General features: G+C 46.8%; 1 protein-coding gene across 8 annotated transcripts in view; it reads left to right on the forward strand.

The window, feature by feature from the left end:
- Window positions 1-24,983, forward strand: part of LOC106590274 (uncharacterized) — a 124,182-nt gene that overhangs the window by 55,990 nt on the left and 43,209 nt on the right. For all 8 annotated transcript variants that reach the window (XM_014181093.3, XM_014181095.3, XM_014181101.3 and 5 more), the window contains 2 exons: window positions 447-575; window positions 7,573-8,955. In XM_014181093.3, coding sequence (XP_014036568.2) covers window positions 447-575; window positions 7,573-8,955 — 1,512 coding nt within the window. The remainder of the gene's footprint in view (window positions 1-446; window positions 576-7,572; window positions 8,956-24,983) is intronic.

Below are 24,983 nucleotides of genomic sequence, written 5' to 3' on the forward strand. Positions count from 1 at the left end.
TCAGGAGAATGGCCCTCGTTGAGGAATAGAAGTCCATTTAGCGGGGCCCATTTTCAAACATCTCCGTCCCTCGTTTCTGCGCCTGAAAGGCTTCATTCTATCATGACTCATCTTTTGAACATTCCTCAATGATCTCTCTGGATTGGCACATTCCGTCTGCCTGTGTTAGGACTTATGTTCGACCTATTCATTGGCCCTGCTGAGGATGATCTGAGCTCTGATTGCTACTGCTCTGTGTGACATTTGTCTGACTCTGTATCAGGATCAATTTGAAGCGGTTCTGGGCCCATATTCGCAAAGCACCTCAGACTAGAAGTGCTGATCAAGAATCGGTTTTGCCTCTTAGATTATAATGAACATGATTAAATGGATAGAGTTGGGGTTAATCCATCGGAGATGCTTTGTGAATACAGGGGTTGATTGTTTTCTTTGTGTCTGTGTGACAGGTTTCTCCCAGCCTGCTATGGGGATGGAGATGGGGATAGCTCCACTATCGACAGAGAGGCCTCCCAGCATCGCAGAGCCCCAGAAGCCCCCACCTCAGGCAGCCAACACACCCAAGGACATGTCTGCAGGTAAAAGGAAACACACATTAAGAAACACACATTATCACTATGAGTAACAGTGCCTTTACCGAAGTGCCTATCTCAGTACCTAGTTCAGTAACTTTCAGTACCTATCAACATCTTCAGCCAGCTCTTAAGGCCTACAGTTGAAGTCGGAAGTTTTCATACAGTAAGGTTGGAGTCATTGAAACTCGTTTTTCAACCACTCCACAAATTTCTTGTTAACAAACTATAGTTTTGGCAAGTCGGTTAGGACATCTACTTTGTGCATGACACAAGTAATTTTTCCAACAATTGTTTACAGACAGATTATTTCACTTATAATTCACTGTATCACAATTCCAGTGGGTCAGAAGTTTACATACACTAAGTTGACTGTGCCTTTAAACAGCTTGGAAAATTCCAGAAAATGATGTCATGACTTTAGAAGCTTCTGATAGGCTAATTGACATCATTTTAGTCAATTGGAGGTGTACCTGTGGATGTATTTCAAAGCCTACCTTCAAACTCAGTGCCTCTTTGCTTGACATCATGGGAAAATCAAAAGAAATCAGCCAAGACCTCAGAAAAATAATTGTAGACCTCCACAAGTCTGGTTCATCCTTGGGAGCAATTTTCAAACGCCTGAAGGTACCACGTTCACCTGTACAAACAATAGTACGCAAATATAAACACCATGGGACCACGCAGCCGTCATAACGCTCAGGAAGGAGATGCGTTCTGTATCCTAGAGATGAACGAACTTTGGTGTGAAAAGAGCAAATCAATCCCAGAACAAAAGCAAAGGACTTTGTGAAGATAGTGGAGGAAACAGGTACAAAAGTATCTATATCCACAGTAAAACGAGTCCTATATCGACATAACCTGAAAGGCCGCTCAGCAAGGAAGAAGCCACTGCTCCATAAAAAGCAAGACTACGGTTTGCAACTGCACATGGGGACAAAGATTATACTGTTTGGAGAAATGTCCTCTGGTCTGATGAAACAAAAATAGAACTGTTTGGCCATAATGACCATTGTTATGTTTGGAGGAAAAAGGGGGAGGCTTGCAAGCCGAAGAACACCATCCCAACCCTGAAGCACGGGAGTGGCAGCATCATGTTGTTGGGGTGCTTTGCTGCAGGAGGGACTGGTGCACCTACAAAATAGATGGCATCACGAGGGAGGAAAATGATGTGGATATATTCAAGCAACATCTTAAGACATCAGTTAGGAAGTTAAAGCTTAAAGCTTGGTCGCAAATGGGTCTTCCAAATGGACAATGACCCCAAGCATACTTCCAAAGTTGTGGCAAAATGGCTTAAGGACAACAAAGTCAAGGTATTGGAGTGGCCATCACAAAGCCCTAACATCAATCCTATAGAAGATTTGTGGGTAGAACTGAAAAGCGTGTGCGAGCAAGGAGGCCTACAAACCTGACTCAGTTACACCAGCTCTGTCAGGAGGAATGGGCCAAAATGGGAAGCTTGTGGAAGGCTACTTGAAACATTTGACCCAAGTTAAACAATTTAAAGGCAATGCTACCATATACTAATTGAGTGTATGTAAACTTCTGACCCACTGGGAATGTGATGAAAGAAATAAAATCTGAAATAAATCATTCTCTCTACTATTATTCTGACATTTCACATTCTTAAAATCAAGTGGTGATCCTAACTGACCTAAGACAGGGAATTGTTACTAGGATTAAATGTCAGGAATTGTGAAAAACTGAGTTTAAATGTATTTGGCTAAGGTGTATGTAAACTTCCAAATTCAACTGTATGTGTATGTCGGTCTGCCTCTCGTCGTGTTGGCATGCATGTGTGGCATTTGTGGAAGTCATTGTGCAAACTAGAGGGTGTTAGGGTTGGGACGTTTCCCGTATTTCCGTCAGTGCACACAAGGGGGCAATATTTCTTTCCAAACGTTAAAAAAAATTCTAACAAAGTACTAGCGAATTACCATAGCAGACGCTAGCTAAATGCTAACAAGCGCAAGTGAACATAAACAAATTGCAAGGATAGACACGCCAGCTCAGAAAGTTGTACAACTATCTAAAAAAAGTTTGCTACATGCACAAAACAAATATTAGACTGCAGGGATCTTGATCTAGGAGGGGATTGATGGTCTCTGCTGTAACCAAGAAGCTTGATCACCACTTGCTAACTTGCCACTTAGCTAGCAAGTTAGCAAACCAAATGCATAGCTGGAGCCCTGAGCTGGACAGAATTTATTTGTCACATCTTAGATAGTTAAACTTTTTAGTTAAAATATATTTAGCTGGCAAACAGTAATAAGGTTCAAGTATAACTTGATCACCTCTCTTGCGCTGCACAACACTGGATCGTCACATCACAAAAGCGCCTGTTTGCTTCTTGCGCTCTTTAAGAAAAAACATACCATGTAACTGGCTCAATCAGCTACTTTGGGGAACTGCTTCATAATGAAATAAAATGCAACAGGCGAAAAATAACACAATCTGCTTTATCTTTTAATACTAGTCCACAAGTTCACTGCAGGTATTTCTTTAACAATTATTTCCCCCAATTTCTTTTGTATACAGTGCATTTTGTTATGTTACTGCCCTGTTCTAAAATGTATTAAATGGTTTATTTCCCCTCATTAATCTGCATATAAGCAAAACAAAAACATTTTTTTAGAAATGTTTGCAAATGTTTTACAAATAAAAAACAGATATCACCTTTACATAAATATTCAGACTCTTTACTCAGTACTTTGTTGAAGCACTTTTTACAGTGATTACAGCCTCAAGTCTTCTTGGGTATGACGCTACAAGCTTGGCACAGCTGTGTTTGGGGAGTTTCTCCCATTCTTCTCTGCAGATCCGCTCAAGCTCTGTCAAGTTGGATGGGGAGCGTCGCTGCACAGCTATTTACAGTTCTCTCCAGAGATTTTCTGACGGTTCAAGTCCGGGCTCTGGCTGGACCATTCAAGGACATTCAGAGACTTGTCCCGAAGCTACTCCTGTGTTGTCTTGGCTGTGTGCTTAGAGTCATTGTCCTGTTGGAAGGTGAACTTTCACCCCTGTCTGAAGTCCTGAGCGCTCTGGAGCAGGTGATGTGTGGTACCTGGTTTCCTCCAGACGTGACGCTTGGCATTCAGGCCAAAGACCTCAATCTTTGTTTCATCAGACCAGAGCTGTCATGTGCCTTTTACTGAGGAGTGGCTTCCTTCTGGCCACTCTACCATAAAGTCCTAATTGGTGGAGTGCTGCACAGATGGTTGTTCTTCTGGAAAGTTCTCCCATCTCCACAGAGGAACTCTGGAGCTCTGTCAGAGTGACCACCAGGTTCTTGGTCACCTCCCTGACCAAGGCCCTTCTCCCCTGATTGCTCAGTTTGGCTGGGCAGCCAACTCTAGTTAGAGTCTTGGTGGTTCCAAACTTCTTCCGTCTAAGAATGATGGAGACCACTGTGCTCTTGGGGACCTTCAATTCCCCAGAAAAATTTCAAAAACCTGTTTACCCTTTGTCATTATGCGGTATTGTGTATTTTTTAATACATTTTAGAATAAGGCTGTAACGTAACAAAATGTGGAAAAAGTCAAGAGGTCTGAATACTTTCCAAATGCACTGTATGTAATGTATATATATTTTTGGGGTTGGGGGGGGGGGGTTGACAGTATTGAAAATTATACCGTGGGTATTTCAGAATACCTCTCTATACGGTACCCCGCCCAAGACTTGAGTGTTGCCACAAATCCTTACATGCCGATGCCATCTGTCAACCCCAGCCCATCCCCTCACCCCACTTGTCTCCTCCACATAGTCTCATCCCAGTGCCACCTCCCCTTGCCAGTATACCCAGTGGCAGCCAGCCTTTACCCCTTCTCCATATCTCATGTTCAGTTAATGAGGTCTGGGTTTTGGCTGAGGGCTTATGGGCTTAGAGCAGCGGGGGGGACCCCCTGTGGGGCTCATCACCCAATCCGACCCCCAACTCCGCTCCTGTGTAGAGAATCCTCACACGGGGCACCTATATAACTTTTGTACTATTGCCCTCTCTTGTCCACTGAGGGGTGCTATAGCTAGAGCTGTGGCTGCCTCCCTCCGCTCACTGGGTCTAGCCCCTGCTGGGAATACCCTACACTCCATTAGACCTCAGATGGTATAGAATACTGGATGTCATCATGTTGTTGCTATTGTCACATAGCATTCCCATAACATCCCAGGGGCCACATGGCTATAGCACAGCTGAGACCCAGTGTTATGCTACTACACAGTAGTTCAGGGGTCGGCAACAGGCGGCCCGCGGGCCAAAACTGTCCCGCAAGTGTATTTTTTGCCCCCCAAAGTGTTTTGGGAATTAGATTTTAATTTTTTTATCTGTTCCCAAGTATTCCCACAAATAAAAAATTAAAAAAGATATGTGAGATGTGATCATGTCTCAATGTATGAAATTACTGTTATTTTCAAATACAATCTCTTTTTAGTCTTAGTTATGGTCAATTTGTAGTGTGCAATGTATTATAATTATGTTCTGGCACGCCGACCATCCACTCCGACAAAATTCGTCCCACAGGCTGAGTCTAGTTGCCTACCCCTGCAGTAGGTGGTTCCACAAGCATGTTTGTGTAGGAATAGCATTTAGCTGTGTGTGCGTGTGCGTGTGTGTGACTAAAGGCACGCAGCACAGTCTGGTACTGAATAAGTTATAAGCTGCAGACCGATTGGAAGCCTGAGGCTGAAAGATAAACTTCACAGGCGTCAGTTCAAAACGCTGCCTGTGGAGTATTGACTCCAAACTCCAGAGCCTGTCTGTGTAGAGGAGTCATTTAGAGCTCGATATGGGGAAGCTCATTTGATCAGTACAATATCTGAATGCACCTTGCGTTCGTGTTTACCCCTGGAAGACTCCCCTGCTAGTGAAGGGGGAAAAAGGGACCTGCTATGACTCACCGACCATCTCTTGTCAGAGACACTCATGGGAAGAATAACAACTACAGCAATAATTAACAAACAAAACATCCTCTGCTACAAAAGTCATGAGGTATTTATGTATTACAACTAAGTCGGGGTTATGCTGAGTGTCTCATGTATAACATTAGCATAGCACACTAGCTAAGCGTGTCTGCACTGAACGGAGTTGTGAGGGCTGGGAACCTAGTGGAGCAGAAGTGCTGCAGTGACCTTATATGTGCCGAACAGCACCATCGTGCTGCATTAGTCATGGAGTCAGTCACACCCCTGGAGACCTGCAACCTGTGGGCTCTGGGGATACTGTACCACGCGCTGGTTCGGTACTTGAAGTGAACCACGACGGCGACCAAGACATTCTGTTGCTGTTCATCACAGGACCAGATTCAACAGCTCCCCAGAGCATTGAGGGAGCGGCTCTAAGTGCTCCTGCATTGTCTCTCATCGCTGCTTTAACATACTAGGTCCGTTTCTGTCATGTGGTGCTTGATTAATGTAAAATATGAAAATATGATAAAGAGATGCTCCATTTGGAGTTTCGGTATTCAAAAGGCTAGAGAGACAACTGGGGCAAAGTGGCCCAGCCTTACTGGGTAATCACTTCCTCTAAAACCCTTCCTCCTTCCATTCCTCCTCTCCTCAGAACCGCCACGGCTTACCCGTGCAGCTTGGCAGCATGGGGCTCTAGAATTGAACTAGCTAGAATGAACAGTTCAGGAAAGGAAACAATCCCATATTAATCACAACACGATTTACCTTAAATGTAATGTCAAAATGTAGATTTCCACCTAAGCAGCATACCCAAAAGTAATTATTTACAATGACAGGGCCCTAAGCAATACCTACTGTAGTAATGCTTTTTACCTTTCTGTTAAAAATAGTCGGAAATTGCTGAGGTGTATTCACTTTTGAGGACACCAGTTCAAGTACACAGTACAGATACTGTATCATAAAAATATAAAAAATATCATATACGATTTCTTTCCTATTTAACAAATGTAAATATTCTAAATATAGTAACAATCAAATGCTAATTGACTTACTATAATATTTGATCTTGTTTATCACTGTAAAATAAAAGTCATCATACTTCGTGACAGTACAAAATTGGCACCGTTTCATATAACTGACGACAGAGCCTTTTCAGCCCAGCGACATTCAAATGTCGACTCGTTACGACTTCAGCTTTAAGCACCAAGTGATTTTGTCCCTCTGTGACCAAGAGAGTGGGCTAGTTTCAATTCTGCAAAATCGTTTGGTATTGTTTCATGTTGAGAGCTCTAAATCCATATAAGAACACCACAGCAAGATGAGACTGGTTTTGCTCCAATCGCTAGTCTCCCGTTTCATATGCCGTATTGTAGGTGGAGCTGCAAGGTTCACAGGAAATGTATCCTTTGTCTGGATAGGCCAGAAAATGTGGCATGTCGCGCCTTATTCAAATGAGGTATCAGAAGCGGGACAACCAGAGCCTTCACAGAGTGCACAGCAATTAATGTCGCACCGTTCAGAGCGCTCTGTACGCAAACATTTCAATGCCTATACTGTACTATACAACTGTGTGGTCTGAGCCTGTTTCTGTGTACTTGACCAAATTGCTGTGTTTGTGTCTGTATTTGCTGAGTTCAATCACCTACTCACTATGAAGTAAACACAGCTTTCTCCTCCTCCTAAAATCTCATTCAGTACACCAGCATGTCACTAGGGTAGCACGGAGTCAGCAGCCAAAAAGCCACAGTATTACCAGTCCCTCAGCGGGACTATTCATTCACACAGGGGTTACTGAGGCAACGGGCCAATGAGGGTGCATGAGTGATTTGACAACCATGTTGCATTTTGAGTGTTCAGTGGCAAAATGAGAAATTGCAGCTCGTACACTACCAAAGTTCAGTTATATTGAATGGACCGTCAATAAGCGTCTACAGCTGTAAAGATGTACACAATGTCTGTTACTACTCTCATTTCTTAGACTGCATTGTTGAACTTGGTTTTGTTTTCAAAGTAAGTGAGCCCTTTGAAGTTCACGCTTTTGTCTAGATGAGAGAGACTGTATGCATGCTTTAAACTCTCTTCCCTCTTCACACACGAGGTGCCCTGGGCGATGGCTGGCCAGACGAGGCTTGCATTCCCACCGACCTGCCATTCACCCAAAACGTCTCCACGGTGATCAGTCGCCATGCCAGCCACCTGGCGGCCAGCCCCGAGGACCGCCCTGACTCTGGCTGGCCCCACCGAGAGGCCTCGGCCGTGGGGGAGGAGCGGGAAAGCAACGAAGGAAACGACCGCAAACAACAGCAGAAGAAGAAGAAGAAAAGGAGGCCCCGGGATGATGTGTACGACCTGGTAGAAAACAGGGGCCACCCGGAGGCTCAGGCTGAAAACACACCCCTGTCAGAGGGCCACCACAGGGTCTCCCCTCGCAAGGACAGGGACAGGATGGATGGAGGCTGGGAGCGCGAAGAGCCAGGGAGAAGTGGAGGCAGGGGAAAGAGGGGCAAGAGCAGGAAGAAGCTTCCAGAAGAGTGGGGAGTCACAGCTGAGCCCTTCGTGCCCTCTTCTGCCTCCTCTGCCAATGACCTCCCTGAAGGGCTCCCTGAAGGGGTGTTAGACCAACTAGTACCCCCCATCACCCATTCCCAGCCCCTGGAGAACCCCTACTCCAACATGAAGCTGAGTCCTGCCAGTGAGGAGTTCTATGAGGGCCTCTTCCCTCCATCTCTCACCCAGGACCTGCTCTCTCTCACAGCTCCCACCTCCCCTCCACCAGCCCTGGGCTGTGAGCTCCTGCCTACCGCCCCTGTCTCCATGCCCACCAGTCAGGGAGACTTCTCGCCCAAGGGCACCTTCCCCATGGCCTCACGTCCAGGAGACCCATTCACTGCTAGCTACCAAGACCTGCTCATGGATACGGAGAGCGCTAGCATGGGCAATGCCAAAGAGCCTTTCTCCACAACCTTTCCCCTAGATTCCCCAGTTCATGAGTCGGGTGTCAAGGTGGTGTTTGATCATGACACCCCCATGCACGATGTCCATATGAAAAATGCCTTAAGTTTAAGCCCCATCCGCCAACCAGATCGTGGCCTGTCCCCATTGGAGAAGTTCAGTGAGCTCACAGCGACCGCTCCCCCTTTCTCCCCCTCCGACAGCTCCTGGCTCATCAATGACTCCAACTTCAACAACAACTCCTTTGAGTTCAGTGACATCACTCCAGGGCGCCCTCTACCTCTGGGCCTGGCCTTCGACACACCCAGCCCAGCCCCCCTCCGCTCCCCAAAAACCATACCGGAATATCACCCCAGGGAGGGCAAATCCCCATCACAGAATATACCCACGAAGTCCCCCTCCTCCTCCTCCTCTTCCACCAAAAGCCCCACCTCCCCGGGGTCTGGTCTGAACCCCGCTGCCAAGCCCTTCTTCCCCAGCTTTGCCGAACTCACGGAGCCCCTGGTGGTGGTGGCCCCCATGTCTGAAGGTTTGTTGCAGTGGCATGTGCTCTCCACTAGGGGGATTGGAAGATTAGAGGAGTAGACCCATACCTTGCATGGGCATGCGGCACTAAGACTGGGCTGGGACCGACTCAATAGCCCAGTCTAGACAGCCTGACTGACTAACATACAGGTTCCCTGAAAAGATACACTCTGTCTGAGGGGCTTGGCTTTTTGGGGGGGGTTGGTTTCCTCTCACCCACAAGGCACTGCTGCGTCTGGGCAGTGCTGGAGTGTTCTCATTAACCCTGTGGTGTGCTACTAACCACCACACACAGCGTCACCAGTTTCCCCGGCACTTTCTTTCATAACCAGACCTCTCTTCCTTCCTGCGGGTATCCAGGTGTCTCTGATAACAGTCTAGTGTGTGTCGACTGGACCTCCGTGATTCATCTTTGTCTCCTCTGGGTTGAATTAACATTGGTTTCCTTGTCTTCTTCTCTTTAGCTAACATTTCTTCCAGAGAGGAACCTCTAAACAGTTCTCTGGATGTTTTGTCCAAACCTCTGCAGTGCATGACCACTCTCTAATCAAAGCATGCCTGAATGAATGTACACTCCAATCAGATTCTCATTATCTCCTTCTGTCTTTCCATGTCCTGACGATTTTCATGTCCCTTTTGCCTCTACGACGGCCGCCCCAATAGGTGAGTCAGAAATCTCCTTGATCTTTTTGGGGGAATATGGGAAAATATGTGGGAAATAGGGATCAATATCTTCCTTCAAATCTACCAAGTTTCAATACCTTCAATACCTTGAATAACTCATATTAATCCAGAGAGGCCCGGGAAATACCGCAAAATCAGAAGTTCCCATTTAAAGCGTTTAAAACCAAGATCTGGTCATTATGCCAGGGTTCTCCCTTAATAAGAGGGGTGCTGCTCCACCATGTAAAGATTTAAGAGCAAGTGAAACTGATATTTAGTAATGATAAAGTAACTATCCAATGACATTGTTGTGAATTGTAAAACGGGCTGTTCACAAATTCAGCAGTGGTTCTCGACGCGGAGTGCACTCAGGATGCACAGAGCTCACCCCGAGTGTAACTTTGTAACAGCAGTCAAACAAAATTCAAATGACCAAAGTTGCTAAACTTGCCAGATAACAACGAATGACAGAATATCTCCGGTATTTGGCCAAATGGAGTTGATGATTATACAGATATCAGATCATGAATAACCAAGGGATGAAGAGTGAAAATAGTTTAAATATCAAGGTATCTTAACGGGGATCAATTCTGTTTAAAAACAAAAAAATCCATATCTACTCTCATTGTTGATCACACATTCTCTACCGCAGATCTCATATGGGCAGCAAGAAACGAGACAGAGAAGCGGGTGAATTGTCATAGCGGGATTTTGACATGCATAGGCGAGAGAAGTGCTTTGATAAAGCAACCTATGGCTTACAGAATAAAGTTAGGAATTTCCATGCGAGACTGACGGGATTGGGACCGGATAGAATAATAACCTAATCCTGGACAGAAGGGAGAATTTTCCCTCATGTCTTTTTTTACAGACTGTGACAGAAATGCCTATGTAGTGAATTGTGCGTAGGCCTATCAAATTTGTGACTGTCCAAAGAGTCACAATGACAGCTCAAAGAGGCACACATTATTTTATAAGCTATACTGTAGAGGTTTCCGCTAGGGTTTATTAACTGCATTCGGGCCGTGTGTGCAGTCCGTGTCAATAATGCGTGTGCTTTGAATTCATGGCGACTTTGTTTGAATTAAATATTCTAGAGGCTTCTAAAGGCTTCCATGCAACAACCTGTTTGGATAATGTGCAATTACATTTTTTGCTAATCTGCTGCTGCGCACGTTATGTATTTTGTGAAATTGCATTAGTGACACATTGGGGAAACATTTCGTAATTTCCCAGGTCTTGTCATAATTTTTGGGGGGAAATGTGAAGTGTTCCTGGGACAGTCCCGGGATCCCTGTTACCCATCTTAATCCCTAGTGGGAAATAAATTGTGGGAAAGTCTTGTGTTGCAATGCACCACAGTGAAGCAATCTCTTTGAGACAGGGCGAGACGGGCTGAAAAAAAGTGGCTTGGGGCTGAATCCAAGGAGGTGGGGACACTAGGACAGGAAAGTGGAATATAGAATAGAATTGAGAGAGAGGTTGTTTTAGGAGACAGGCGCACTTGTTTGAGAGCTCCAGATGTTGGCTAGCACCCCTTGGGTCTCCTCTGGTGTCCTGTGTGCTCTCTCCGAAGGCCAGGAGGGCTGAGTGAAGGTTAGCCGAACCCACCATAGAGTTGCTTACATAAGCTGCCATGTTCAGGCCGAGCGAACCCCACTGGCACCTTGACTCTCACTGAGCTGAGAGGGGTGAGCACCCCAAACCCCCTCTAACCCCTCCCTCCCAGGCAACTTGCCCAGAATGCACTGCAGCCAGAATTGTGTTGTCCAATAAGAGACAACATTCAGCACACTCCCTTCTCTCGCTGCTGTTTCACAGTATTTCTCCCATTTCCCCCTTACATAATAAAGACACTGGGATATACACACCTCATCCGTTCTAGTGCAGTCATCCGGGGACGATGACTGACACTTTAACTCCACAGTAGTTGCTCAAAGGAGCAAGTGGTAAACGAGCGTCACAGTCAGTTTTTTTTTATCACAGTTTTATTTTAAGCCGTGTGTACTGAATGTGCCCCTCAAGATACAGCTGCCACAGCCAATTAGATGCCGCCTTCACCATCAGACAGCTTTAAGTGAGCGCACAATGCCCAAACTACACACATTTATATATATTTATTAACTTTGGCAATCTGGGTTCCTCTGTAATGAAGAGTTATGACAGTCGCGAACTCCCCCGGATTCACTTTGGAGAAATTGTCCAGCTGGGTAGCGTGTGAAATATTTCTTTATTTATGAGCGCCCCGGCGAGCTGCCAGTATATAAATACATCATGTTAACACGCAGCGTTAAAGCGCAGCTCAGCAGGCACCACTCTGATTCATTGAAGAAGCGGACGAGTAGATACAGTTTACCGTTTCATCCCGCATCACTTCCTGTCCGTGGCTTCCTCTTCCAGCTCGGTGCAGCCAAAGACTGGTTCTAATGAGACGTGAGCCCGTTATTCACCTGTGGAGATGGATAGAGAAACAGTGACGTGTATAATCAGCCATCGCAGCAGAGCCCGTTGAACATCTAAAAGTGTATGGCTTTTAACAGTTGCACTCTGTTCCTTGAGATGAATAGCTTGATGTGTGAGTGGGTGGGTGGGTTTTGGGAGAGACACAGCTGTCTCTGTTGCCCCTCTGTAATTTGCCCTCTTTGCCAGTGTTCAAGGGGTGGAGCTGTGTCACTGGGGGTGCTATTTAGGCCCTGTAGGAGACAAGAGGTAAAGCTGCTGTGTCCCAGCCCATCCCTCACCCAGCATGCTCTTTCCTGGAGATGAAGGACAAGATTAGGCCAACAGCAGTGTGTGTGTGTGTGTGTGTGTGTGTGTGTGTGTGTGTGTGTGTGTGTGTGTGTGTGTGTGTGTGTGTGTGTGTGTGTGTGTGTGTGTGTGTGTGTGTGTGTGTGTGTGTGTGTGTGTGTTCTGTTTCTCATGTTTTGTTCAGTGTTTGAAGTTCAGTAGACAATTCTTGTTGTTACCCATACGAGTGGAAAAGTGCACCGTTAGCTCAGGGCAAAATCCTTTGACAGCTCAGCCACTGCCACTCAGTATCTGTGTGTGTGTCTGTGTGTGTGTGTTTGTGGGACAAGGGGTCATTCATGTGCTTTTCATTTGGGCACAGGCCAGAGATTAAGCACCTCTCAGCTTCAGTGAAGATGATTGTATTTTAACAGCGTTTTAGTTTGATTATATTTTAACAGCGTTTTAGTATGATTGTATTTTAACAGCGTTTTAGTATATCTCCAAGGTCTCAACACAAACTAGTATTGGATGTCCTCTATCGGAGTAATTATCTCAAAGATGGACTTTCACACATATGAGAGCATTTCAGAGTGTTATCATATTGACTTGGTCTTGGTGGGGTGTGTGTGTGTGTGGTGTTAGATAAAGTTAGTCTGGCCTTGCTCCCCCTCATTACTGGTCGGTTGGTGTATTTATAGACCAACCAATACGGGGCATATCCTTGCCCTCTCTAAGCCTCTCTCCCATTCACAACCCCCCACTCCACCTACCGCCTGTGACCCAATGTAATATTGATGGGATTTGTGTGGTTTAGATAAGTCGAGCATTCCTGGCCTTTTGAGGTGAGGCAGTCAGACTGTTAACTTGCCTCTGTGAATGACAACATCCCTTGGCCATTTGGGGGTGAGTGGGAGGAGTACAGCGCATTAACAGAGGTGCCAATGTGCCACCGATGTGCCCCCACAGTGTCCCCATGTCACTGTGACTGCACACAGCAACACAACGAGTCACTGGTGTTATTTTAGGGCCGCGACCCAGAACAACGAAGCTTCATAAATATTCCAGCCACCTATTTTTATCGATGGTGCTTTTCACTGTTCCTGGGGGGCGGATTTCTTTAGTAGGCCGTTGACGGATGGGATCCTAGAAGGGACAAGTGTACAGTATTAGCAGAGTTGTCCATGCACTGTGAATTGATGGGTTGTGACATGAAGGGGTAACCTAGGTGATTTCACCATTGTGAAAGCCGGGACTCACACGGGTGCTGTTTTAGAAAGAGGTTATTATCAGGTAGTGGGGGCTATCTCTATAAAGGAGTATTACAGTCCAAGCCTGTGGGGTTTGGATGGAGTTTTGTTCTATCTCTGTCATATTCCTATGAGGATATGCTGGCAGCCAGACCACAACATTACACTTCTGTTATCACCGATGTGAAGAACTCATTGGATCAGAGGGGTGAGGGCGATACGGAATAACCACAGGTCCTAGCCGTGTATCAATACCACCATCTCTATTCTGTAACACGCTTTCTGATTCTCCAAAAATATATATCATACTCCATCTGTTTGGCTTTAAAAGCCTTAGTTTCTTCATTTCCTTAACCACCCGTTATAACAGTGCTAAGGTTGGGTTGGTGCCACCCACTGCTCGCTGTGCGTCAGCCACTCTAGAACAGCTGTAATTACATTGTAAGTGCTGTTTTATTTGCAGTTATGCTTGCGTCACATCACTGTCAGTCGCTTGCATATAACCATCAATCAAGAAGTCAGTCATCCAACCTATAAGGTGTGTGTGTGGGGTTTATGTGTCGCTTCCATTCCATTCTTCTCCACCAATAAAAGGGAGAGCGTGGCGATTCTTTTGAAATACCATGTTTTCATTGGAGAAGATTTGATCTCGATAGGGGGTCATGCTGAGACCAAGGTCTCCTTCGCAGACGAGCCCTGATGAGCATCTGAATGTGGAGTCATCCGTGACAGTGTTGAACGGTGGATTTTTGCCACCAGCCCTGTCCCCTTGATGTGGTGAGACAGAAGCACCCAGGTGTGGGCTCAGGGCATGTGGTTAAACAGTGAGCTCCAAAAGTATTGGGACAGTGACAAATGTTTTGTTGTTTTGGCTCTGTACTCCAGCACTTTGGATTTGAAATGGTAAAAAGTCCCCCCAATTTAGGGTAACAAAAATATTGGGACAAATTCACTTATGTGTATTAAAGTAGTAAAAAGTTGAGCTTGTGACTCTACAAACTTGTTGGATGCCTTTTGTTGTTTGTTTTGGTTGTGTTTCAGATTATTTTGTGTTCAATAGAAATGAATGGTAAATAATGTATTATGTCATTTTGGAGTCACTTGTATTGTAAATAAGAATAGAATGTTTCTAAACACTTCTACATTCATGTGGATGCTACCATGATGACGGATAATCCTGAATGAATCGTGAATAACGATAAATATAACCCCCCCCCCCCCCCCCCCCCAAAAAAAAATGCTAACCTCCCCTGTTATTGTAATGGTGAGAAGTTAGCATGTCTTGGGGGTACGGAGCCAAAACAACACAAAATGTGTCACTGTCCCAATACTTTGGGAGCTCACTGTAAATAAGGCTTCTGACACAGCCCTCATGGAGACAGACAAACCTATCCACAGCAGGGCTGCTCTGCTGCCCACTGGCCCTCAGCAACATTGCAGAGTACAGAGCGGCAAGAGTTAAAGGCTTTGATTCCTCTGCTGTTCCTCTGAGAGCGATTGTGTGTGTGTGTATTGGGGGGGGGGGGTGTCTATCTGGGTGATGTCTTTTTGATCTAGCGGGTACAGCGTGACAGACAGTTGTTTGTTCACGTGAACTAGACAATGATGTGTGAATAGTGAAAATCCTTGTGGGCTTACGTTGGTTTACTAATGCTTCAAAAAGCTACACGAAAAGGTGTTTATGATTTGAAGACTACTAGAGACATGGCAGACTTGAATAAAATGGATTGTAAAGTGTTGTATAAATGTTACTCAAATGTGAATGTTGTGAAAATGGTAGGAAAGGTCAGATTGTTGATTTAATTTTTCCAGTGGTAGACAGTTATGTGCCTTTGGGGAGGGTGGGGTCGGGCTAGTTGCCATCGTAACCGAGGAGCAGTTAATGTTGCCATGGGGATGGCAACTGATGCTGAGAACGTAGGCTGAGGCTAAAATATCTTTATCAGTGACCCACACACCCAACAGTCATATATATATATACACACACACACACACACACACACACACACACACACACACACACACACACACACACACACACACACACACACACACACACACACACACACACACACCAACCACACAGTAACATGACACTCACAAACGCAGTAGAATACACGTACAGTTGAAGTCGGAAGTTTACATACACCTTAGCCAAATACATTTAAACTCAGTTTTTCACAATTCCTGACATTTAATCCTAGTAAAAATTCCCTGTCTAGGTCAGTTAGGATCACCTCTTTATTTTAAGAATGTGTAATGTCAGAATAATAGTAGAGAGAATGATTTATTTCAGCTTTTATTTCTTTTATCACATTCCCAGTGGGTCAGAAGTTTACATACACTTAATTAGTATTAGCATTGCCTTTAAATTGTTTAACTTGGGTTAAACGTTTTGGGTAGCCTTCCACAAGCTTCCCACAATAAGTTGGGTGAATTTTGGCCCATTCCTCCTGACAGAGGTGGTGTAACTGAGTCAGGTTTGTAGGCCTCAATGCTCGCACACGCTTTTTCAGTTCTGCCGACAAATTTTCTATAGGATTGAGGTCAGGGCGTTGTGATGGCCACTCCAATACCTTGACTTTGTTGTCCTTAAGCCATTTTGCCACAACTTTGGAAGTATGCTTGGGGTCATTGTCCATTTGGAAGAGCCATTTGTGACCAAGCTTTAACTTCCTGACTGATGTCTTGAGATGTTGCTTCAATATATCCACATAATTTTCTCCCTCATGATGCCATCTATTTTGTGAAGTGCACCAGTCCCTCCTGCAGCAAAGATGATGCTGCCACCCTCGTGCTCCATGGTTGGGATAGTGTTCTTCGGCTTACAAGCCTCCCCCCTTTTCCTCCAAACATCACGATGGTCATTATGGCCAAACAGTTCTATTTTTGTTTCATCAGACCAGAGGACATTTCTCCAAACAGTACGATCTTTGTCCCCATGTGCAGTTGCAAACCGGAGTCTTGCTTTTTTATGGTGGTTTCGGAGCAGTGGCTTCTTCCTTGCTGAGTGGCCTTTCAGGTTTTGTCGATATAGGACTCGTTTTACTGTGAATATATATACTTTTGTACCTGTTTCCTCCAGCATCTTCACAAGGTCCTTTGCTGTTGTTTTGGGATTGATTTGCACTTTTCGCACCAAAGTACGTTCATCTCTAGGAGACAGAACGCGTTTCCTTCCTGAGGGGTATGACGGCTGCGTGGTTCCATGGTGTTTATACTTGCATTCTATTGTTTGTACAGATGAACATGGTACCTTCAGGCGTTTGGAAATTGCTCCCAAGGATGAACCAGACTTGTGGTGGTCTACATTTTTTTTTCTGAGGTCTTGGCTGATTTCTTTTGGTTTTCCCATGATGTCAAGCAAAGAGGCACTGAGTTTGAAGGTAGGCCTTGAAATACATCCACAGGTACACCTCCAATTGAGTCAAATTATGTCAATTAGCTTATCATGTATGTAAACTTCTGACCCACTGGGAATTTTGATACAGTGAGTTATAAGTGAAATAATCTGTCTGTAAACAATTGTTGGAAAAATGTATTGTGTCATGCGCAAACCGATTTGCCAAAAATATAGTTTGTTAACAAGAAATTTGTGGAGTGGTTAAAAAAAACGAGTTTTTATGACTCCAACCTAAGTGTATGTAAACATCCGACTTCAACTGTATGTTAAATACAATTTCCTTTTTTCTCATGCAACCTCATTAGAGTGAAACTGATCATGTACACGGAAACAACAAAGCGTTACGCTGGACGGCGCAGTACATCACAGCACCAGCCACTCTATCACGGTCTTAAAGGTGCAATGTGCAGAAATCGCTCCGCCATTTCCTGGTTGCAAAAATTCTAATAGCTCGCCTAATTTCAATGAATGTGACAAAACAAGCAATGTATAGTGTAGATAATCATTGTACCATCTAAACCGCTGTGAAATATATTTTCAGTACCCAAAAATATTGTATTTTCAACTTTTTGACGCTACAAAACCGAAAGTAAAAGATGCAAAAACAAAACTTAAGAACGGGAAGCATTGAAATAGTGCATATAGAACAGATCTACCGCTTCTTAGACTTGCTTTCAATGCTAATGATAGATCTATAACTCACATTTCTATGTGAATTCGGTCGGGTCGCCCAAAATGTTTTTAAAAACGCTGCTTTAATTATACAAAACATGTTAATGAAGCAGCCCTGGGCTTGTTTCTGTTTCTATAACGAGCTCTGGAATTGGGTGATTTCTAAAACCGGTGGGCGGCTGCCTGCATGTGGAAGGAGGAAGGGAGCAGTCTGCTGTCAAAGAATAATATAATATTCCTGGCAGAGCAGAGCAGTATAACAGAGAGACTGTTCCACCTCCCCTTCCACTCACTCCCCTGACACAGCTGGCATAATCTATAATCCAGACCTGACATGATGGAATTCAAATGAAATGTCTACATTGTAGCATGCAAACCTGGGACTGACACTGTTTGATTTACAGCAGACATGCTAGGATTATTTTTAGATTCCATAAACTGGAATAATCCAACTCTGAGCTGTCCTGGTACCAATTTCTTCTCATTGCAAGAAATTGCTGGTTCTCGCCCTCTCACTACAAGAATGTGTTCATTCTCGCCCTTGTATTTGAAAGTTGATGTAATGCTGGTTAAAGGAGAAATGAGTGGACTTCCTTCCCTGGATTTCTTCTCATTGCGATGTTTCGCACTTTATATATGCACCTTCTTTCTCGTCCCCAGTATTTGAGTGACGGTGGTCTTACGATGCGGGATAAAGGAGAAATTATTGAGAAATGTCTTGTCACTTTAGAGTGAAAGGCTTGACAACCACATGCTGGCAGTACATGGCACACCAAATTGAATTTCATATCAATCTGCTCAAAAACCTAAACCCAAAATGCAGCCACCACTAAGATTTCATATCAGTTGGACATGTCATGAATACATATATCCACTCTTAAGTTTTACCCCCCAAAAATCATCCCATTTGATTGAGCGTCCGTCGTTTATCCAATTTAGGGAATTTTGGGAGCTGAGCTGATCTGAGCTTGTTGGGCATTAACCAGGGATCAGTTGTGTCCAGAGTGGGAACGACTGTGAATCTGGCAGAGCGATTTGGCCACAGGCACCACATCCATAATCAATAGCGATGGATAAGGGATCCGAGCACATCTGCTATAATAGAACTAAAATGGTGGGGCGGTTTATGGACGTATCGATTTTACCGCGCAAGATTGAACAGCTATTTCACGTTGATAGATGGTTATGCGGATCTCGGGCCATTTGTTAGTAGTCTGCAACACTTTAATGGGGCTCTGTTGTTGTTCCAGGACAATTATAATGGCAATCTGCCCAATACATCAGGCAATAGTCAGCTTCTCATCAGAAGATGGCTATTAGACAGGTGAAAGTAATACATCAGAGGTGCAGCTTACGTCAGTGTTCAGAAGTAGACCCAGTTTCAACCTGTAGAATAGGTTCCATTGAATACAAGGGAGTAACTACTAAAGCATCAACTCAATAAACCCTTTCAGTCATAGTGAGCAATCAAAGCACATTGTCATGTTATTTTTAACGCCGTACTATTTTATGAAATATGACCAATAATTCATTACAATATGAATGAAATAGTTTTCCTTCCCAATTGTTTTTGTATGAAGTACGTTAAAAAGCAGCTTTTCTGTGTTGGAATGGGGTGGGTATACCTCAACAGTAGGGTATTCTGTGTTGGAATGGGGTGGGTATACCTCAACAGCAGGGTATTCTGTGTTGGAATGGGGTGGGTATACCTCAACAGTAGGGTATTCTGTGTTGGAATGGGGTGGGTATACCTCAACAGCAGGGTATTCTGTGTTGGAATGGGGTGGGTATACCTCAACAGTAGGGTATTCTGGGTTGGAATGGGGTGGGTATACCTCAACAGCAGGGTATTCTGGGTTGGAATGGGGTGGGTATACCTCAACAGCAGGGTATTCTGTGTTGGAATGGGGTTGGTATACCTCAACAGCAGGGTATTCTGTGTTGGAATGGGGTGGGTATACCTCAACAGCAGGGTATTATGTGTTGGAATGGGGTGGGTATACCTCAACAGCAGGGTATTCTGTGTTGGAATGGGGTGGGTATACCTCAACTGCAGGGTATTCTGTGTTGGAATGGGGTGGGTATACCTCAACAGCAGGGTATTCTGTGTTGGAATGGGGTGGGTATACCTCAACAGCAGGGTATTCTGTGTTGGAATGGGGTGGGTATACCTCAACAGCAGTGTATTCTGTGTTGGAATGGGGTGGGTATACCTCAACAGTAGGGTATTCTGTGTTGGAATGGGGTGGGTATACCTCAACAGCAGGGTATTCTGGGTTGGAATGGGGTGGGTATACCTCAACAGTAGGGTATTCTGGGTTGGAATGGGGTGGGTATACCTCAACAGCAGGGTATTCTGTGTTGGAATGGGGTGGGTATACCTCAACAGTAGGGTATTCTGGGTTGGAATGGGGTGGGTATACCTCAACAGCAGGATGGTGTGGGCGTACATGGTCACAAAATATGCAAGTAGACTGCTGATTGGCCAGATCATCCTCTATGAAGAAATAGCAAGCATTTTTCAAATGATCTGTTTGAGGTGGGATTTTTGAAGTGTTTTTTTTTTCTCCAATTTATGCTTTGGCCACAAATAAGAGTATAGGATTAGTCTTTTAGAAGTTAGATTTTCACTGGACAGTTATCTGTCTGGTAATGTGTGCCATCGTGTCTGGAAAAGGAGGGTTCTCAAACACAAAGTACACAAAGCAAGGCTCCCTCCCTCTGATTTTGAGGCTGATGTGATGTAGTGCACTGATCTGAGGGAGGCAAGGAGTTCATCGTGGAAGGAGAGGATCTTCGGCTTGGACGATAACGGCCACAGCATGCGACTTTCACATTTTTGGGTTGATCAAACCCAATCTTCCCCTCCCTCACAAGCTATTTGCGGCTGAAATGATCTGTCTGGAGGCCAGTCTATCAGCGTGACACAGACATTGCTGGATTAACAGACTTGCATAGGCATTAACAGCTGAACGACCGTAGCAGACTGATGACTGTGATTAATTGAAAGATACCATTAACTCAAGAGCAGTGTGAGAGCAGCTCATTGGTTCGTAGCTCAGCAGATTATAGTATACGAAAATGCCCCCAGTTGATTTTGGCCTCCCCCCTCCTCCTCTCCTCCTCTCACCTCTCTCCCCCTCCTCCTCTCACCTCTCTCTCCCTCTCCTCCTCTCACCTCTCTCTCCTCCTCTCACCTCTCTCTCCCTCTCCTCCTCTCACCTCTCTCTCCCTCTCCTCCTCTCAACTTTCTCCCCCCCTCCTCCTCTCACCTCTCTCTCCCTCTCCTCTCACCTCTCTCTCCCTCTCCTCCTCTCACCTCTCTCTCCCTCTCCTCCTCTCACCTCTCTCTCCCTCTCCTCCTCTCAACTCTCTCCCCCCTCCTCCTCTCACCTCTCTCTCCCTCTCCTCCTCTCACCTCTCTCTCCCTCTCCTCCTCTCAACTCTCTCCCCCCTCCTCCTCTCACCTCTCTCTCCCTCTCCTCCTCTCACCTCTCTCTCCCTCTCCTCCTCTCACCTCTCTCTCCCCCTCCTCCTCTCACCTCTCTCTCCCTCTCCTCCTCTCACCTCTCTCTCCCTCTCCTCCTCTCACCTCTCTCCCCCTCCTCCTCTCACCTCTCTCTCCCTCTCCTCCTCTCACCTCTCTCTCCCTCTCCTCCTCTCACCTCTCTCTCCCCCTCCTCCTCTCACCTCTCTCTCCCCCTCCTCCTCTCACCTCTCTCTCCCTCTCCTCCTCTCACCTCTCTCTCCCTCTCCTCCTCTCACCTCTCTCCCTCTCCTCCTCTCACCTCTCTCCCCCTCCTCCTCTCACCTCTCTCCTCCTCTCACCTCTCTCCCTCTCCTCCTCTCACCTCTCTCTCCCTCTCCTCCTCTCACCTCTCTCTCCCTCTCCTCCTCTCACCTCTCTCCCTCTCCTCCTCTCACCTCTCTCTCCCTCTCCTCCTCTCACCTCTCTCTCCCTCTCCTCCTCTCACCTCTCTCTCCCTCTCCTCCTCACACCTCTCTCCCTCTCCTCCTCTCACCTCTCTCTCCCTCTCCTCCTCTCACCTCTCTCCCCCTCTTCCTCCTCTCACCTCTCTCCCCCTCCTCCTCTTCTCACCTCTCTCTCCCTCTCCTCCTCTCACCTCTCTCCCTCTCCTCCTCTCACCTCTCTCTCCCTCACCTCCTCTCACCTCTCTCTCCCTCACCTCCTCTCACCTCTCTCTCCCTCTCCTCCTCTCACCTCTCTCCCTCTCCTCCTCTCACCTCTCTCTCCCTCTCCTCCTCTCACCTCTCTCCCCCTCCTCCTCCTCTCAGCTCTCTCCCCCTCCTCCTCCTCTCACCTCTCTCCCCCTCCTCCTCTTCTCACCTCTCTCTCCCCCTCCTCCTCTCACCTCTCTCCCTCTCCTCCTCTCACCTCTCTCTCCCTCTCCTCCTCTCACCTCTCTCCCTCTCCTCCTCTCACCTCTCTCTCCCTCTCCTCCTCTCACCTCTCTCTCCCCCTCCTCCTCTCACCTCTCTCTCCCCCTCCTCCTCCTCTCACCTCTCTCTCCCCCTCCTCCTCCTCTCACCTCTCTCTCCCCCTCCTCCTCTCACCTCTCTCTCCCTCTCCTCCTCTCACCTCTCTCCCTCTCCTCCTCTCACCTCTCTCTCCCTCTCCTCCTCTCACCTCTCTCTCCCTCTCCTCCTCTCATCTCTCTCCTCCTCTCACCTCTCTCTCCCCCTCCTCTCACCTCTCTCTCCCTCCTCCTCTCACCTCTCTCCCTCTCCTCCTCTCACCTCTCTCTCCCTCCTCCTCTCACCTCTCTCCCCCTCCTCCTCTCAGCTCTCTCCCTCCTCCTCTCACCTCTCTGTCCCTCTCCTCCTCTCACCTCTCTCTCCCTCTCCTCCTCTCACCTCTCTCTCCCTCTCCTCCTCTCACCTCTCTCTCCCTCTCCTCCTCTCACCTCTCTCTCCCTCTCCTCCTCTCACCTCTCTCTCCCTCTCCTCCTCTCACCTCTCTCCCTCTCCTCCTCTCACCTCTCTCCCTCTCCTCCTCTCACCTCTCTCTCCCTCTCCTCCTCTCACATCTCTCCCCCTCCTCCTCCTCTCACCTCTCTCTCCCTCTCCTCTTCTCACCTCTCTCTCCCTCCTCCTCTCACCTCTCTCTCCCTCTCCTCCTCTCACCTCTCTCTCCCTCTCCTCCTCTCACCTCTCTCTCCCTCCCCTCTCACCTCTCTCTCCCTCTCCTCCTCTCACCTCTCTCTCCCCTCCTCCTCTCACCTCTCTCTCCCTCTCCTCCTCTCACCTCTCTCTCCCTCTCCTCCTCTCACCTCTCTCTCCCCCTCCTCCTCTCACCTCTCTCTCCCCCTCCTCCTCCTCTCACCTCTCTCCCCCTCCTCCTCTCACCTCTCTCTCCCCCTCCTCCTCTCACCTCTCTCTCCCCCTCCTCCTCCTCTCACCTCTCTCTCCCCCTCCTCCTCTCACCTCTCTCTCCCTCTCCTCCTCTCACCTCTCTCCCTCTCCTCCTCTCACCTCTCTCTCCCTCTCCTCCTCTCACCTCTCTCCTCCTCTCACCTCTCTCTCCCCCTCCTCTCACCTCTCTCTCCCTCCTCCTCTCACCTCTCTCCCTCTCCTCCTCTCACCTCTCTCTCCCTCCTCCTCTCACCTCTCTCCCCCTCCTCCTCTCAGCCCCCCCCCCCCTCTCGTCCCCTCCTCCTCTCACCTCTCTCTCCCTCTCCTCCTCTCACCTCTCTCTCCCTCTCCTCCTCTCACCTCTCTCTCCCTCTCCTCCTCTCACCTCTCTCTCCCTCTCCTCCTCTCACCTCTCTCTCCCTCTCCTCCTCTCACCTCTCTCCCTCTCCTCCTCTCACCTCTCTCTCCCTCTCCTCCTCTCACATCTCTCCCCCTCCTCCTCCTCTCACCTCTCTCTCCCTCTCCTCTTCTCACCTCTCTCTCCCCCTCCTCCTCTCACCTCTCTCTCCCCCTCCTCCTCTCACCTCTCTCTCCCTCTCCTCCTCTCACCTCTCTCCCTCTCCTCCTCTCACCTCTCTCTCCCTCTCCTCCTCTCGTCTCCTCCTCCTCTCACCTCTCTCCCCTTCCTCCGTTCATATATTCCTCTGGCTCCACTTGGTTGCTGTGGCAAGGATCCTGTTGCCATGGAAATGGGAGGCAGTTGCTTTTGGAGACATTGGGTAGAGGGGGCTACCAAGGAAACAATGGGTGTGTGACAGCAGGGGGAGGGGGGACTGATTGAGCTAAAAATAGAACCACTAAAGACTGTCTCGCTTTCTCTCTTCTGCCTCACTCCTTCTCTTTGTCTGTCTTCTGATCTCTCCCTCCACGCCGTTCTTCCCTTTCTCTCTTCCGCCTCACTCCTTCTCTTTGTCTGTCTTCTGATCTCTCCCTCCACGCCGTTCTTCCCTTTCTCTTTCTCTCTCAGAGAAGTGAATACACTAGTTTGAGCACTGACTTCTTTTTCACTTTTAGATTTAGCCTCACTGTTCAACGATGCTGTGCCTCTCCTCAATTGTGAAGCTTACATTTGAAGTATTGCACCTCCTGAATAATTTACCTCTGAGTGTGTGCTTGTTTAATGGCTTGACTGATTGGCCTATTTACATATTCTGTAGGGCACCGGGTTAAATAATGCCCCCTTTACTCTCATCAGTGTTCTTAATGAATGGCCACCTATCTAACCTATTTGCAGCATACTCCGTAGATAGTTCACTGATGACAGGCTCCAGTGCAAGGATGGAACATTTTTGGATGGAACATTTTTGGATGGAACATTGCAGAATATGTTATTCATTTGATGAATCTGAAAAATAACTCATATTTCTTGCTGCTGTTTTTACCTCCCAATTGCTTCCATTGTTAGAGATGATTTGATTTAACTCGATTACCTTTTATCCAAATATCCACTGCTAAATTAAGTTATGGAATGGTTTGCAACTTTCTGCTTCCTTTCTGCGTCCTTATTGTTGTTCGTCTGTTAGACACGGTGCTTTATTAGCACAGTGGGATTATGTAGAAGAGCCTCTGTGTGTGTGTGTGTGTGTGTGTGTGTACGTCCAGCCAGCCAGCCAGGCAGAGTGAGGTCATCACTGGAGAGGGGGCGCTCTGTGTCCCTGTCCTTGCGGGCCTTGGGTGTCACTCATTTGGGATTGAGAGAGGGCTGCGATGTGACAGTGACAGTGGCCTCCAGCCTGCCTGTGAGTCGGCAGGGTCAGCATATACACATTATTATTCCACTGTGTCTGCCTAGCACCACACCACCCTACCCTACCCTACCATACACAACCCTACCCTACACAACCCTACACATTACACCACCCTACAATTACCCTACCCTACACA

The sequence above is a fragment of the Salmo salar genome, chromosome 29, assembly GCF_965601325.2.
Source record: "Salmo salar chromosome 29, fSalSal1, whole genome shotgun sequence".
Lineage (NCBI taxonomy): Eukaryota > Metazoa > Chordata > Actinopteri > Salmoniformes > Salmonidae > Salmo > Salmo salar.